The 17,875-nt window shown below is 36.1% G+C and overlaps 2 protein-coding genes across 2 annotated transcripts; both read left to right on the top strand.

The window, feature by feature from the left end:
- Nucleotides 1-8,143: 8,143 nt before the first annotated feature.
- Nucleotides 8,144-10,379, top strand: EV154DRAFT_503773 (uncharacterized protein). The gene is made up of 7 exons (XM_051600952.1): nucleotides 8,144-8,211; nucleotides 8,265-8,542; nucleotides 8,616-8,929; nucleotides 9,003-9,251; nucleotides 9,314-9,439; nucleotides 9,502-9,919; nucleotides 9,974-10,379. Exons 1-7 carry the CDS (start codon nucleotides 8,175-8,177, stop codon nucleotides 10,262-10,264), a joined length of 1,713 nt encoding a protein of 570 aa, XP_051459268.1. The 5' UTR covers nucleotides 8,144-8,174; the 3' UTR covers nucleotides 10,265-10,379.
- Nucleotides 10,380-15,699: 5,320 nt separating this feature from the next.
- Nucleotides 15,700-16,021, top strand: EV154DRAFT_461956 (uncharacterized protein; the record flags this gene model as incomplete). Its single annotated transcript, XM_051597573.1, has 2 exons — nucleotides 15,700-15,764; nucleotides 15,826-16,021. Coding segments are annotated over 2 exons (156 nt in total), but the record flags the coding sequence as incomplete, so codon positions are not given.
- Between the last annotated feature and the right edge of the window lie 1,854 nt (nucleotides 16,022-17,875).

Raw genomic sequence — 17,875 nt, 5'->3', positions numbered from 1 at the left:
AAAGAACCGGCTGTTGTGTTGACAGTTACTTTCTGATGAACTGTGGGCATATGTTTGTATCTGGTATAAATTTCGTATGACACCCAAGCGTCCAAAGCTGCATAATTTATTTGCTCTTCTGAAAGGATTGGGGCTTCCCAATTGCCACAACGAACAAAATTTGTCTTGGGTAACTGCACCTTCAGAACAAGCCCACATATATCGGCCAAAGATGTATTTCTTCTTTCAATGAGATCCTTATCTTTGCAAAAGGTACCAAGTTCCAGTTGACCAGGGCATTGTTGGAGACCAAAATATCGAAATCTTGTAAGATCACCGCTGACGTTTTTTCCGATTTTGGCTATTTTAGTATCAGTGAGGATCTTGATTAAATTTTCAGGTAGATTGTCTGAGGCGAATGAGTGTATTCTCATCAAGTAGACAGAATTACCGTAAGCGATTTGCACCAAAGCAACAGGAACGAACTTCAAACCAGACTGCTCACTGATGGAAATTGCTGATCTTTTACCTCTTACAGCCCATTCGCAGTCAAATCCAATGGCAATTGTACCCTGCTGTAAACATTCGTCAAGAAGTTTTTGGCATGATTGATTAATGTCGATAGTAGTACTTAAAATTGATACCGTTATGTTATCTGGCAATCTGGCTACGGGGTAATTTTTGAATGGGCTGTTCAAATCGACTTGTTCTGTTATAGTTGGATTTTTATGAATAACGTCTTTCAGGAGAGAAGGTATTGTCGATTCCAAGAACAACCGATCACCAAGAACATTGTCCGTGTAGAAAAGCTCTGGCATTTTAAAGCCATACTTTTTATAGCTCTCCATCATGTTATTAAAAGATGGAGCCAAGTGTTCCAATGACTTTGTAGGCGCAAGTACTTGTAGGCGAATTTCTTCGTATTCGTTCAAGAGGGTATACAGACATGAAAATGTTGACACCCCATTGATTTTGGCCATATGTTTTATAATCTAAAAAAAAATTAATTGCTGGTCTGTGTTGTTTGGATATGAATTCTGATGTGTGCATACCTTAAAAGAATGGTCTCCTTTTAAAACAATTCCATCCAAAAGTGACGTGTGATGATTCATATAAGGCCTGAGTTCATCTATGATTGAGCAATAAACATAACTTATGTAATTGGCTGAAGGTACATATCCGTTGTACCCGTTTCTATCATTAAACGTCGAGAACTCTGGGTATGTTGTAGCCGTAGAAACATTTCCTACCAGCTTCTTAGCCATCTTTTGTTCATCAAGCTTATCTTTTAAAGCATCATAGTACTGGAATTGAATGGAATCGAATTTTTCTGTATGATTTGTTCGTAAAATTTGGTGCATTCTATGAGGGCCGGCAGCATTTTGAAATTGTGTGCGTAGGAGCCTTACTAATTGCTTTGAAAAACCAGAACGATGGGTAAGCACAGCAGGGAAATCAGCCTGAACCCTTGGTGGTAATTGTCTAATAATTGAAGATGCATATCCCATAAATGTATGAACGGTTGATTTATTTGTACATTTAAGTCGAACACTCAAAAGATAGAAACAGCTGAAATGTTTATAGTTAGTATGCATTCTATAGTCTCAAACCAATTATGTAACTTACTCATCCAGATCAATTATTCTTCGAGCCTTTGTTTTTTGGACCCACTCTTTTGCTAGCAGTGGTTTTGCGCATGTTGGACAGTGCAAAGGAGTCTTTGTCAAAAACTGAGGGAGCCATACAAATACTCTTGGGCGGTAAAGCAGCTCGGGATTGATTTTTTGCTTTAAAGAAAAAGAAACGCTTGGAGGGTTGATCCAAAATGTGCCATTGATATATTGACTTGGTACATTTCCACCTTTGAGATTGTCCTGTATGCCTCCAAGATAATTATCAAGACATCCATTTTCAGGAATATTGGAAATACTGTTTTCAAGAGCATTAAATTGCTCCTCTGTGAGCTCGTCAAGAAGTTGAGTTTCATCAATATCGTCACTATCTTCGGCATAATCGACATCAAGATCCACACCAGCAGCTTGATTAATGTTCTAAGTTACGTATAAAATCAGTATGCTAAATATTTTAAAAATCATTGATCTGGTAATACCTCGTCAGCAATATTTGAGCCAATGTTTCTGTTATCTTCACTCGTGGCAATGCTTTGGGATGATGCTGTACTAATATGCTTATTCAAGGATACGTGTAAGTCGCAAAAATTACAGCATTGTTTATGTTAATTTTTTTACCTCTTCATTGTTTTCTGCAATATCATCATTAGTTGCTTGAGATTGTTGAATCACCAATGTATCTTGTAAAATTGATAAATTTTCTAATTCAGAATTACTGCTCTCCGCTTGTGTTGCAATAACATTTGAAAAGCTTAAACGGGATTGATTGACTAAATGAGCCGGTTTAGGACCAGGTGCTTTAGATCCAGGTTTACTTTTAGAGCCGGATGGACGCCCTTTTTTTTTGAGAGAAATATTTGACATCTATTTTGGAGTTAAGACTATTTGAAAGCAATGTGTCTATTGAACGACAATCAATTAATCAATAGATATTCCTTACTTAAATTATATGATGTATGTATTCTGGTACAGATTAGATGCTTATTTTAAAAAACAGATAGTTAAACAAAGAGAAGAAACGGTGTTTTATGTGGAAATTTGATCAATTTATAAGTGTCAAAATTCACGAGGGGACAAACAAAAGGCACATAGAAAAAAGAAAAAAAAAAAACTTTCAAACCCAGTTACACTATTTCGCGCACATTTATTGGCTCCTTACACTATTTCGAGCAATGTTATTGGCTCCTTACACTATTCCTAGCACTTTTATTGGCTAGATTTGGCCCGACTATAAGCGTACCGTCAAAACAGGCCGTGTAACCATAGTTGGGCCATTTCATTAAAATATCATTTAATTCATCTGATTTTGCATTTAATTCATAAAAATTTGGGTGCCCTTGGGCACCCAAATTTTTGGATTTTAGAAGGGTTTACTTAATTTTTTACGTGTAAAGTTCCATTTGTTTTTTACGAGATTTATTGAAGTGATTTAAGGGAAATATCATGATTTATTTGTAATTAGGTATTAGTGATTTGGGTTTGTAGCCAATAATGACGGGTAGCAATTCCAGCATACATTATCAGCTACATTTATAAATTTAAACAAGGCAAAGGCTGTACAAAATCTTTCTTCCCAGTTTTTGGTTGTTTAACGTGTCTACCTGTACAGCTTTCTTGTCTGCATCGTCCGCATTTGTTACTGCACAGAGAACCTTTGGAACTTCCAGGACAGTTATCTACCATGCATACCACACATACTCTTTTCCGTTTTCTGTTATTTGATAGATTGATTACTTCAGCTGTAACGTGGCGTGAAAGTGGTATTGTAAGAGGGGTGGCACCCGGGATATGTCTGGAGCGATATGCAGGGCGTATCATCTGTAATTGAGGTGATGGTGGGTTGATTGTACCAAGTGGAAAATGTTGCTCTATAGGGGGTATTGGTTTGGGTAATGCAGGTATTGATCTTATAAACCTGGATGGGGATTCAGCAAGTACTCGAACACTTTGTGATATTTCAATATTTTTGAGAACAGTATTTCCGTATTTTTTCCTGTCTTCTAAAATGTTAAAATATGATTTTAAATGCCCTGGTGTCTTGTAATAAATATTGGTATCATGTTGGCAATGTTTAGAGTTCCATGTTAAAGCGAAAAGCTCGAAATTTGGTTTTTCCGAATCAAAAGGTTGGTATATAGATGTACTCTCTTGGCCTTGGGTATTAATTAGAGTTTCAAAAAGACATACTTCTTCCTTTGTATGAACAGCAGTTACAGCATACAAGGTGCCTTGACAATTCGATAGATATTTGTATTTGAACTTGTTAGCGGAATAACCAATTTTCGGAAGCTCTACCACAGGCAAAGAAGCAAGTTCTGTCATCCGACCTTTTGTTATTTTAACTTTTTTTGGAGCAAGAGATTCAGTAGGCCTAATTCCAATTGAGTTGCCAAATGTTCTGGGTATATCGACGACACCAAAAGTTTCATTGGTCTGTTCAAAATTCAAGTAACTCCCATAGCGTTCACAGGTATAATTCATAACGGTATCGTGACCTACTTCAGCTCTTAATAAATTTATAGCCAGTACAAGCCAAGGACTATAATGGCCTTGATGCTTTTTACCGTATCTGTTAATTGATCCAACCTATGATGATGTATAACTTTCAGTTTATGAAATATTTTTTAAATCATTTATTACTTACATTGAGGTTATGATATAACCGGTAGTCGGCTAAAATTGAGTCGGTCAATCTAACTGATGCATTGTAAGAAGCAAACCTTCGAACAATGTTCATATGGCATGCTCCTTCAACCGAGCTTGTTCCTCTGGAGCATTTATATGTCATGAGATTGTTTTTGTCCAAGCCTTTTTCGGTATATAATGGAGGCCCATTAACAACGTCTGAGACATGCCCTTGCTTCACCGAATCCAAAACATGCAGGGACATGGCAACAGCTGCGTCATTGAAGAGTTTAAGGCCGGAATGCTCACACCTGAGAGGACCGTAGCTTTCAAAAAGGAATTTCAAGGCGGGGTATAATTCTTCGGCTGGGGGTATATGCCTTCTTACACGTTCGAATATCCAAGCAGGGTTTACCAACATCCGTGTCTTCCAGTCCGTACCAATACTTTCAAGATAACTTTCTACTAAAGCTTTATCCTCTTGGTCACATACATACATGATGTCACGGAAACGACGCATGAAGTCTTTTTGCATTCCATGAGACTTATTAATTTTGATCATGTCCATAATATGAAATCCATCTTTTAAAACACGGGAGTCGACAGAATTCTTATTGGTATTGATTGGTGAATAAGTGGTATCGCTGCTAATGGGTGGTATTTGTATGATTGGGGTATTAGAAGTATCAAAAACTACATTATGTACTCTTTCTGAAGCTGTAAACAGATATTTGCATTTGATATAAACAGTGAAGGGTATATTATGGAAATCACCTAAGGTCAGACCCTCATTGTAACACTCCAAAGGGTATCCAGGAATAGTTATTTTCACAACTTTTACAATAAGTGCACTGTTGGTATGAAGTGCTTCATGGGTATTATTTGTAGGAGGGGTATCATCATTGCATATATAGCCGTATCCAGCAACAGAGGACGAGGCAGATTTGTCCAAATGAATTGCAATAAAAGAACCGGCTGTTGTGTTGACAGTTACTTTCTGATGAACTGTGGGCATATGTTTGTATCTGGTATAAATTTCGTATGACACCCAAGCGTCCAAAGCTGCATAATTTATTTGCTCTTCTGAAAGGATTGGGGCTTCCCAATTGCCACAACGAACAAAATTTGTCTTGGGTAACTGCACCTTCAGAACAAGCCCACATATATCGGCCAAAGATGTATTTCTTCTTTCAATGAGATCCTTATCTTTGCAAAAGGTACCAAGTTCCAGTTGACCAGGGCATTGTTGGAGACCAAAATATCGAAATCTTGTAAGATCACCGCTGACGTTTTTTCCGATTTTGGCTATTTTAGTATCAGTGAGGATCTTGATTAAATTTTCAGGTAGATTGTCTGAGGCGAATGAGTGTATTCTCATCAAGTAGACAGAATTACCGTAAGCGATTTGCACCAAAGCAACAGGAACGAACTTCAAACCAGACTGCTCACTGATGGAAATTGCTGATCTTTTACCTCTTACAGCCCATTCGCAGTCAAATCCAATGGCAATTGTACCCTGCTGTAAACATTCGTCAAGAAGTTTTTGGCATGATTGATTAATGTCGATAGTAGTACTTAAAATTGATACCGTTATGTTATCTGGCAATCTGGCTACGGGGTAATTTTTGAATGGGCTGTTCAAATCGACTTGTTCTGTTATAGTTGGATTTTTATGAATAACGTCTTTCAGGAGAGAAGGTATTGTCGATTCCAAGAACAACCGATCACCAAGAACATTGTCCGTGTAGAAAAGCTCTGGCATTTTAAAGCCATACTTTTTATAGCTCTCCATCATGTTATTAAAAGATGGAGCCAAGTGTTCCAATGACTTTGTAGGCGCAAGTACTTGTAGGCGAATTTCTTCGTATTCGTTCAAGAGGGTATACAGACATGAAAATGTTGACACCCCATTGATTTTGGCCATATGTTTTATAATCTAAAAAAAAATTAATTGCTGGTCTGTGTTGTTTGGATATGAATTCTGATGTGTGCATACCTTAAAAGAATGGTCTCCTTTTAAAACAATTCCATCCAAAAGTGACGTGTGATGATTCATATAAGGCCTGAGTTCATCTATGATTGAGCAATAAACATAACTTATGTAATTGGCTGAAGGTACATATCCGTTGTACCCGTTTCTATCATTAAACGTCGAGAACTCTGGGTATGTTGTAGCCGTAGAAACATTTCCTACCAGCTTCTTAGCCATCTTTTGTTCATCAAGCTTATCTTTTAAAGCATCATAGTACTGGAATTGAATGGAATCGAATTTTTCTGTATGATTTGTTCGTAAAATTTGGTGCATTCTATGAGGGCCGGCAGCATTTTGAAATTGTGTGCGTAGGAGCCTTACTAATTGCTTTGAAAAACCAGAACGATGGGTAAGCACAGCAGGGAAATCAGCCTGAACCCTTGGTGGTAATTGTCTAATAATTGAAGATGCATATCCCATAAATGTATGAACGGTTGATTTATTTGTACATTTAAGTCGAACACTCAAAAGATAGAAACAGCTGAAATGTTTATAGTTAGTATGCATTCTATAGTCTCAAACCAATTATGTAACTTACTCATCCAGATCAATTATTCTTCGAGCCTTTGTTTTTTGGACCCACTCTTTTGCTAGCAGTGGTTTTGCGCATGTTGGACAGTGCAAAGGAGTCTTTGTCAAAAACTGAGGGAGCCATACAAATACTCTTGGGCGGTAAAGCAGCTCGGGATTGATTTTTTGCTTTAAAGAAAAAGAAACGCTTGGAGGGTTGATCCAAAATGTGCCATTGATATATTGACTTGGTACATTTCCACCTTTGAGATTGTCCTGTATGCCTCCAAGATAATTATCAAGACATCCATTTTCAGGAATATTGGAAATACTGTTTTCAAGAGCATTAAATTGCTCCTCTGTGAGCTCGTCAAGAAGTTGAGTTTCATCAATATCGTCACTATCTTCGGCATAATCGACATCAAGATCCACACCAGCAGCTTGATTAATGTTCTAAGTTACGTATAAAATCAGTATGCTAAATATTTTAAAAATCATTGATCTGGTAATACCTCGTCAGCAATATTTGAGCCAATGTTTCTGTTATCTTCACTCGTGGCAATGCTTTGGGATGATGCTGTACTAATATGCTTATTCAAGGATACGTGTAAGTCGCAAAAATTACAGCATTGTTTATGTTAATTTTTTTACCTCTTCATTGTTTTCTGCAATATCATCATTAGTTGCTTGAGATTGTTGAATCACCAATGTATCTTGTAAAATTGATAAATTTTCTAATTCAGAATTACTGCTCTCCGCTTGTGTTGCAATAACATTTGAAAAGCTTAAACGGGATTGATTGACTAAATGAGCCGGTTTAGGACCAGGTGCTTTAGATCCAGGTTTACTTTTAGAGCCGGATGGACGCCCTTTTTTTTTGAGAGAAATATTTGACATCTATTTTGGAGTTAAGACTATTTGAAAGCAATGTGTCTATTGAACGACAATCAATTAATCAATAGATATTCCTTACTTAAATTATATGATGTATGTATTCTGGTACAGATTAGATGCTTATTTTAAAAAACAGATAGTTAAACAAAGAGAAGAAACGGTGTTTTATGTGGAAATTTGATCAATTTATAAGTGTCAAAATTCACGAGGGGACAAACAAAAGGCACATAGAAAAAAGAAAAAAAAAAAACTTTCAAACCCAGTTACACTATTTCGCGCACATTTATTGGCTCCTTACACTATTTCGAGCAATGTTATTGGCTCCTTACACTATTCCTAGCACTTTTATTGGCTAGATTTGGCCCGACTATAAGCGTACCGTCAAAACACGTAATTTAAAAGACCACGTAGATAGAGAATGCATAAAAACAAAAAAGACGTTCTCAAAAAATTCACCTTTTTTTACTTTCGTGGCAGTTCCTACTTGGCAACTTATAAGCAACATGTCAAGCACAAGCATTTCTTTATTGTGTGAAGCAAGTAAGTCTACAACCAAAAAATCCAATTTACTTCTAATATTTTCTTTTCCAAAGGTGAAGATGAGCTGTTTACATTTTATAAAAAGTACTTCGAAATCACGCACGTCAGATATTGGAAAGTATTAGACTTGTTTCAAGCATTGCTGGTTGAGTATAAACCAATCTCATACGATTGCACGTCGATTTTTGTTCGTACTTTTAAGAAATTTGCGTTAAATTATACTTCCAGCAATGTCAAGCTACAGCATAACATGAAAAACTTGCTGAATAAGTGCGAAAATGTCATTAACTCTAACTTGGCAAGAACACTCGTGATGAAAGAACGTGTTGAGGTAAATGTTTCATTTTATATATATGTTACATATATTCCTCTAAAAAATTTTAATATGCACATCTTGGACATAGCAATCAAGGCTTTTATATTGTACTCATGTTGCTGACGATGTATTGAAGGACAAGACCAGTGCAATAAATCAAAATATAGTACATCCAGCCACTTCTCCATTACCCAATCAAATATCAAGTTTAGAAGTGACCCCACAATCAAGTACAGTAGCAGTAACAACATCTACAACATCAAATATATCATCAACACCAAAGAGAGTCAACAACAATAATCCACCACCTTCATCTCAAAACAAAAGAAGAAAGCGTTTAAGTGCAAGCTTTGTCAAAGGGTTAAGCTTAGGTGAAAAGTTACAATGTTTAGCTGATTCTTAGTAAGTTTAATTACTAAAATCCCTGGATTCAATTGCTGATATATGTTAACACATTTTTCCTCATTTTCTCTAGTGGTAATGATAATACGTTGGACCTCGTATCCCCCGGTACTATTCCTGCTCGCTTTAAAAGTATTATTAAGCGGATTTCTGTTGATTTACAAATACCACTATCGCTTAAGTACACTAGAAGCGAAAGGGCAATACTCGTCAAGGTCATCAAAGCTACATCGTTACATGATGTAGAAGTTATTGTCAAGGATATCCCACTGGTTCCTCGTGTTGGACTGCAATCATATATTTACATTGCATTATCAAAACTGTAGGTTAACTTGTTTATATTCTACTTGATGAACGTCAATTGTAATAATTGTTTATTATCAGGCTATTACTTTATCAATGTAATCAACTGCGTGACAACACCCACAAGGAAGGCTGGTACCAAGGGCATTTATATGCTGATGTTTTCGATGCTGTTTTCCTTTTTGATCCCTTTTATGTTACAAAGAGGTATTAAAATCTTCTAATATGTAAGAGGAAGAGCTAACATGCCATCGGATTTATTTTGGTAGGACTGAATGCCATGCGACAACAATAAAATACCTTAAAAAGATCAAACAGATTGCTAAAGATGAAAAGGATATCAAAGTAGATCTGATATTATTTAATGAACAACTAGGTGATATCTTTTCGTGTGAGGACAAACCTGCGGATGCTACAGAAGCAGATGTGGAGATCGATTTAAAAAAAGCTAAGGACCTTCGGGAGAAGCGTTTGGTGTACATTAAGTCTATTCTTCCCCACCCATCGCTAATAAATACCGTTGAGGTCATGAGTGCACAATTCCATGGTTTAACTCTTACCATATATGGCTCAAGAATGACCGAATCAGGCATTATTGTACATTATAAAAAAGGCGTAGCAAGTCTTCCTGCTGTATTTAGTATGCCAGAAGTAGCCCACTTTCTTCTCACAGTTATGTCTTTGCAAGTAATGTTACTTTCATTATTTTCATTTATAATCGGCATTAATACTTTTTTATAGCGAGCTATTGTATTGGATTTAAGGAAGCTTACAGCAATATACCAAGTAGGCCTTGAAGACTCTATCAGCTTCTTAGCATCTAACAATAGCGACATATTTTATCGGGCTGACTCACCTATTTCAGATGGTACTTCGGACACCTCCGCTGATAGCGATATGATGGAAACAGAAAGACTACATAGAATATTGAAGCTAGCCGTTGACAAGGTTAGTGCAATTGAACTTGATGACGATCTTTTAAGCTGTGAAGACTGGGAAGATCTCCTAGTGATTGATAAAAATGATGGTTAAAATTGTTTGTCGACTCCTTTTCCTCTGTTTTCTTTGCTTTAATTATTAAAGTATATGTCTCTGTTATATGAATAAATTATTTAATATCAAGGAGTAATTGAATCATGCAAAACAAGGATTGCATTCAAATTTTTCAAATTTGATCATCAATTGTTCTGTTCCTGAGACGGAAGGTGCCCATTTATTTTCTCAAGAAAGTGGTGTTGACTAGATATAAAAAGAACTGTGGTTTTATCGATTAGGCGGGGTTTCACCCTCAAATGATGAGAAGTCGCGCATGTTGAACCTGCTATTGTACAGGTCCACAGCAGATGTGAAGCAAATTTTACGATTATCGGCTGTATATCTCCTTTTGGGACCATCAACTTTTCTAAAGTTGAGCCAATGAGGCAATCAGATATGGAGAAGCTCCAGAAGGTATTGAAGGACCTTACAACTAAGAGGAGAAAGACTAATGTTTTGGAAACCTCCAAATTTAAACCTCCAAGTCAAAACCTTTCAAAAGGCACAATCACGTACCATATTGTTAAATTTATCGAAGCTGACATCGATGTTCTTGATAAACACAACAAAAATGGAGTATTTATCGTTATGGACAACTGTATAATTCATCATTCTACGTTTGTCGTGGATATAATCCTCTTTTTATGCCTCTGTATTCTCCATTTTTAAATCCAATTGAAGAATGCTGGGCTAAAATTAGAAGTAACATCAAACACAATCCTTTAGACACGGACTCAAAACACACGTCAAGGATTGTTGAAGCATCCCAATCTGTAAGTGCTGAGAGCTGCAAGGGACGGATTAAACACGCCGAAACGTATTGGGATAGATGCATGAACAAAGAAATGAACCTTAAATAAGAGCAAAGCAATAAATTTTCCTACAGAAAGTAATTGATTCTGTCTAATTTGAGAAAGTTAAAGTTTCTAATTTAATTTTTGAAACTGTCCAAAATATATACATATAAAACGTCCAGATTGAAATCAAAAACTACCCAATAAATTTTTGAAATCGCTCAATTTTAGACGTGTAGACGACAGCGATGTTGTTGTGCGACTGTAATATACTTTAAGCTCTCAAAAAAACGTATGAACGGGTAACCTATTCAACCATGTCATTGGAAAAGACAGTGAACAGACTCTATAGCTGATGATTTTGGTCGTGGATTGCTGTAAGCGGCAGCTATATGAAATCATCTAGTGATGTTTTTGTTGGTGTGATTGTTTCCAACAAACTGGCTGTGCCCAATGCTAAATTGATATATCCACAAATAGAGAGTCTTTCAACAATATTTCCAGTATTTTTTCCTGCGTGTACTTTGCTTTTGATCAATCTCGAATATTTTCCAATTGTTCTTTCCATAGAAATTGCGCTATACGATTTCATACATGCAGCTTTTCTTGGGATAAATCCGGCATGGCTCAAATAATGATTATTTGGCTTAAAAATGCTGTTGAGATGTTTTTTAATTATCTCCCCATCCAGAAAGTTGTGTCAATGCTTCAAACAGCTGTAAAAATTGTACGTTTTGTCACCAAATTTAAACAAATTGTTACTAAATTTTCTGCCATGGTGCACGCCAGCAATTAACTTTTTTTGGGATTATCAAATTATCAAACATGTGGCCAAAATCAATGGGGTGTCGACTTATTCATGTCTGTTTATCTTTTTGAACGAATATGAAAAAAAAAATTTCTTCAAGTACTTGCGCCTACTAAATCATTGAAACACTTGGCTCCTTCTTTCAATAACATAATGGAGAGTTATAGAAAGTATGGCTTTAAAATGCCAGAGCTTTTCTATACGGACAATGTTCTTGGCGATCGGTTGTTCTTGGAATCGTCAATACTTTCTCTTTTTAAAGATGTTATTCACAGAAATCCAACTTTGACAGAACAAGTCGATTTAAATGGCCCTTTCAAAAATTACCCCATAACCAGATATCCAGACATCATAACGGTATCAATTTTGAATACTACTATCGACATCAATCAATCATGCCAAAAAATTCATGATGAATGTTTACAGCGGGTCACAATTGCCTTTGGATTTGACTGTGAATGAGCTCTAAGGTAAAAGATCAGCAGTTTCCATAAATGAGCAGTCTGGTTTGAAGTTCGTTCTTGTTGCTTTGGTGCGAATTGCTTATGGTAATTCTGTCTACTTGATGAGATACACTCATTTGCCTCGGACAATCTCCCTGAGAATTTGATCAAGATCCTCACTGACACTGACATAGCCAAAATCGGAAAAAACGTCGGTGGTAATATAACAGGATTCTGCTATTTTGGTCTCCTACAATGCCCTTGTCAACTGGAACTTCGCACTTTTTGCAAGGATAAAAATCTTATTAAAGAGGAGAAACACATTTTTTGCCGATATGTGTGGGTTTGTTTTGAAGGTGCAGTTACCAAGGCAAATGTTGTTTGTTGTGGTAATTGGGAAGCTCCAATTCTTACAGAAGAGCAAATTAATTATGCAGCTTTGGATGCTTGGGTGTCGTACGAAATTTATACCAGATATAAAATATGCCCAGAGTTCATCAAAAAGTATCTGTCAATACAGCAGCCGGTTCTTTTATTGCAATTCATTTAGACAAATATGCCTCGTCCTCTGTTGCTGGTTACGGCTATATATACAATGATGATACCCCTCCTACAAATAAAACCCATGAAGCACTTCATTATAGCAGTGCACTTATTGCAAAAGTTGTGAAGATAACTATTCCTAGATATGTATCCTTTGGAGTGTTACAATGAGGGTCTGACCTTAGGTGATTTCCATAATCTATCCTTAAATGTTTATATCAAATGCAAATATCTGTTTACAGCTTCAGAAAGAGTACATAATTATAGTTTCTGATACTTCTGATGTCCCAATTATACAAATACCACCCATTAACAGAGATATCACTTCTTCATCAATTAATACCAACAAGCATTCTGTCAACTCTCGGGTTTTAAAGGATGGAGTTCATATAATGGACATGATCAAAATTAACAAGTCTCATGAAATGCAAAAAGACTTCATGCGTCGTTTCAGTGATATTCTGTATGTATGTGACCGAGACGATAAAGATTATGTAGAAATCCATCATGAAAACATTGGTACGGACTGAAAGACACGGATATGTATTGGTAAACCCTGCTTGGATATTTGAACGTGTAAGACATATACCCTCAGTCGAAGAAATATACCCCGCCTTGAAGTTCCTTTTTGAAAGTTACGGTTCTCTTAGGCGTGAGAATTCCGGCCTTGAGGTCTTTAATAACGCAGCTGTTGCCATGTTCCTGCATGTTTTGGATTCGGTGAATCAAGGGCATGTCTCAGACGTTGTTAATGGACCGCCATTATATACCGAAAAAGGCTTGGACAAAAACAATCTTATGACATATAAATGCCCGAGAGGAACAAGCTCGAAGATTTTCTTCTCACAACGCATCATTCGGATTGACCGACTCAATTTTAGCCGATTACCGGTTATAATATGATCTCAATGTAAGTAATAAATGTTTAAAAAAAATCATATCTAAATAAAAAGTTATAAATTATTAATTAACAGATTCGATAAAAAGCATCAAGGCCATTATAGTCCTTGGTTTGTATTAGCCATAAATGTATTGAGAACTAAAGTAGGTCACGATAAAGTTATGAATTATACCTGTGAACGTGATTTACTTGAATTTTGAACAGACCAACGAAACTTTTGGTGTCGTCGATACACCCAGAACATTTGGCAACTCAATTGGAATTAGGCCTACCGAATCTCTTACTCCAAAGAAGTTAAAATAACTAAAGTTCGGATGACAGAACTTGCCTCTTTGCCTGTGGTAGAGCTTCCCAAAATTGGTTATTCCGCTAACAAGTCCAAATACAAGTTCCTATCTAATTGTCAAGGCTGTCTGGGCTTACTTGGAGAGACGCATACACGGTCGTAGATATCAGATAGAAAATATCAATCAGTCAGAAGCAGCTCGCCGTGATGAGTGGTATGATATACTCAAGACTTTTTTAGAGAAATTGGTCGGAAATATGAACTCCCAGTGTAAGGCGGTGATAGAAGCGAAAAGTTATAACACAAAGTATTAATTTTGGCAGTTTGAACATAACGTGGGTAGCTCTGCTTTAAACGAAAAAAACCATTTGCTAATAAATTTCACATATTAAACTTGCACTGGCCAAATATTGACAATATTACGATGATCTTTTACTAATAACTTATTTAACTTAAAAAACACCATCATTTTTCAAAAAATCTAAGATCCAAAAAAAAAAAAAAAAAAAAAAAAAAAAAAAAATGGTGACCAATTCGACACCATGGTACGTCAAAGAGTTATATACAAAAATAAAAGTATTAGACAAGCAAATAAAAATTATTTGTCTGATGGGTAAGAGCGTGAAGCTAATGTAATATATCATTCTAGCTTATCAATCGAAGCATATTTTTCATCACTCCTCATATCATCAAATAACCCTACAAAACATAATTTCTAGTCATATGCGATTATTGATTACTATGCAATCCAAGAGGATATAAGCTTCGTCTTAGAATTGGAGGTGATTTATTTTTTGGGAAAACAATCAGATCAAACTTGCTCGTTTCTCTCTTCAGGATCTTGAACCACTTAAACAATCAACCCCGGCGTACTATCCTTGCTATCCAAAATCGACGAGTGAGTGAAAGCTGCAATAACACGATTTACAATCATGACATTGCTATAAAACGAGTCTACTGACTGTCCCTCCCTGAAACCCGCTTTTGACGTCTTGTACATTTGTATCCTCTACTATCTTTTGAGATTGCATGCCCCAATTCCTTGTGGTTTTGTTATGCCATGTTATGAATGAGAAGAAGTATTACTTTTTGAGTGGTAAAGAATGCTGGGGTAAGCTAAACTCGGCGTACTTTGAGCGCCAACGTGTCGTCCAATACGCCTCATATCATGCGCTTTTCTGACTGGTTTGTGCCTTCTTCCTTGCCGATAATGAGTAATTTTGACACACCGTGGTAGTCATGTTTTCATAAAATGTGGAAATCTCATCTTCACCTTTGGAAAAGAAAATATTAGAAGTCAATTGGATTGTTTGGTTGTAGACTTACTTGCTTCACACAATAAAGAAATGCTTGTCCTTGACATGTTGCTTATAAGTTGCCAAGTAGTAACTGCCGTAAACACTTGTTGGTATCAGTTTTCAGTGAATGTTGCGAGATATTGTCTTGCTGTGTGTTTCTAATATAATACTTCCAAATTCTCAATAGTCACGAAAGTAAAAAAAAAAAAAAAGACGACGATGATGAACTAGTTAGTAATGTGATATTTTAAAATCGGCATAAAATATAGTGTGCAATACATCAGGCAGCCTCTACTAAACGGGTTATCGTCAGATGCACAAAACAATTTTCATACACCAGCTTATTCGGCATTTAGTAGGAATGTACCCAAGGAGAGCGATACGATCAAGTCGTAAAGATACACTTGTGCATAACGGCAGGGGCGTTACTCAATCATATAAAGAATTTATCTGATCCAGCCATCAAGTCTTTGCAGAGCAAAAAGCAAGGGGTGTTACTTTATCATACAAAGAGTTTCTGACCGCCCATTAGGTCTTTATAGAGCAAACGAACAGGAGGAGAGCGATACGATCTAGTCGTAAAGATACACCCATGCTCATCGAATAACCCTGATGTACAGCAGTTCCTTAATTGCTTACCAGAGAGAGTAAGGATGGAAAATGCAAGAAAAAAAAAAAAAAGGCAAAGTCTAAAAAAAAAAAAGGCAAGATTTACACATACGTCTAAAAAAAAAAAATGACGTCTATTCACGTGACTTTCCTCATTGTCCATGAGTGTGTCCAATCAAAACTCTGGGATAGACCCTAGTTAGAGCATTCTATTGGCTGAATTTGAGCATAAGTAGAAATTCTCATTGGCCTGTTGTTAGTTAGTTTGTTATTCCGCTTGAAGGCTTTGTGATATGGTAGTACGAGTCACGTAGAGACGATAAGGAACAAGTAAGAACTAACAATCGACCAGACGTTTTAAATTTGCTGGAGCAAAAAGTGCTCCAGAAGATAAAAATTTGTTCCAGCTTTTTTTTTTTTTGATCCAATAACATTTTGGTATTTCTTTAAGTGATGTGAGTATATCAAAGCATGATATAATTTTATGTGAAAAGAAGAACAATATGCTACGTTTCTTTTATATAACACTCATCATCATATCCGGGGTCAAAAATTATATTTTGTAATGACATAAGGCCTCTTCTAGTACATCTTTTTCTACTAAATCTGTAACCATACGTTCCTCATTGATTTATTACATCATGTTCAGGGCCTCCTCCAATCATAAATCTTATTCTGAGTAAAAGCCTGGAGTCTAAAAGCTGGACACAAACAAATATCATTCAAGTCTATAGTTTTTTAAATCTTAATTGGACATCGGACAAAGAAACAAATTTGCTGGAAGCTGGAAGCCGGAAGCTTGATTTTATTGGAGCGTCCCTAATGGACGTTTTTATCACCTAAGGTTGCGAGGTTTTACCACATGTTGCGGGTTTTTACCACATTTAGTCGGCCACCGTGAACAATGAGCAAATAGGGATTGGATCAGTAATGTCAAATATGCATTGTTCACCCGAGATAATTATAGATCAAAATAATGATATGATAATTCCACCAATTATCTGGTTGACCAAGCTCAACAAGATAAAATAAGGTAATAAAAGCTTTTTGGGATTAATAGAATTGGATTTATCTAATTTTTGTTGACGAAGAAATGAATGATGATTTGTTTGATGCTGATAGCGAAAACGAAAACGAATACGATAATAATGACCATAATGAGGATGATAACAATGATAATAATGTTTTTGATAACAATAATAACAGTGATGATACTCATGAATCAAATGAAGAAAGCGTCATTACCAAATACTTAAGAAAGCTTCAAGAAGATTACAAAAGATGTACAATTGAGAACCCACAACTACCTTATCAAATCAAAACCTTCTGGGTTTACCAACCCATGCTGTATTTCTCACTTAAAGAAAGTTCGGATGTTAACAATTTGTACATCCCTCGGGTTTTCTTATGGCTTCCTGAAGATTTTATGAATACCCAAGAAAAATTGAAATGCCCAAAATGCAATTGTGAAATCAAACCGAATGGTACTAACACCAAGACTCGCGCCCAAAAAATAGTTGATTTCGAAAAGTAAGTGATCTAGTAGTAATTATGAGGAGAAAATGCTTTAATTGAATTTCATTTTTAGTTCATATTATTTTATGTCAAAACGATATGTCTGTAGTGCACCACCTGGATCTCCAAAGCATACTTTTAACGGCTACGACGACTCAATTGTAAGAAAATTACCTTTGAGATGCCAAGCTAATTTTTCCGCATTTATTACCCATAAATCAGGCATTTCAAAGATGAAAAAGTGCTCTCATAAAATTCATGAGCAAAATTCCATTGGACCCATCGTATGAGTAAGATTTTAGAAGAGCTGTATCATCTCGAACACGACACCTTGGAGTTACAGTACTTGGACGCCGTTAAACTTTTTAATAACAGCACTATTCATGGATTTTTTTGGTTCCTCAGCAGTCA

The sequence above is a fragment of the Mucor mucedo genome, assembly GCF_025094135.1.
Source record: "Mucor mucedo strain NRRL 3635 chromosome Unknown EV154scaffold_30, whole genome shotgun sequence".
Lineage (NCBI taxonomy): Eukaryota > Fungi > Mucoromycota > Mucoromycetes > Mucorales > Mucoraceae > Mucor > Mucor mucedo.
This window is presented reverse-complemented; position numbering and strand designations above follow the sequence as displayed.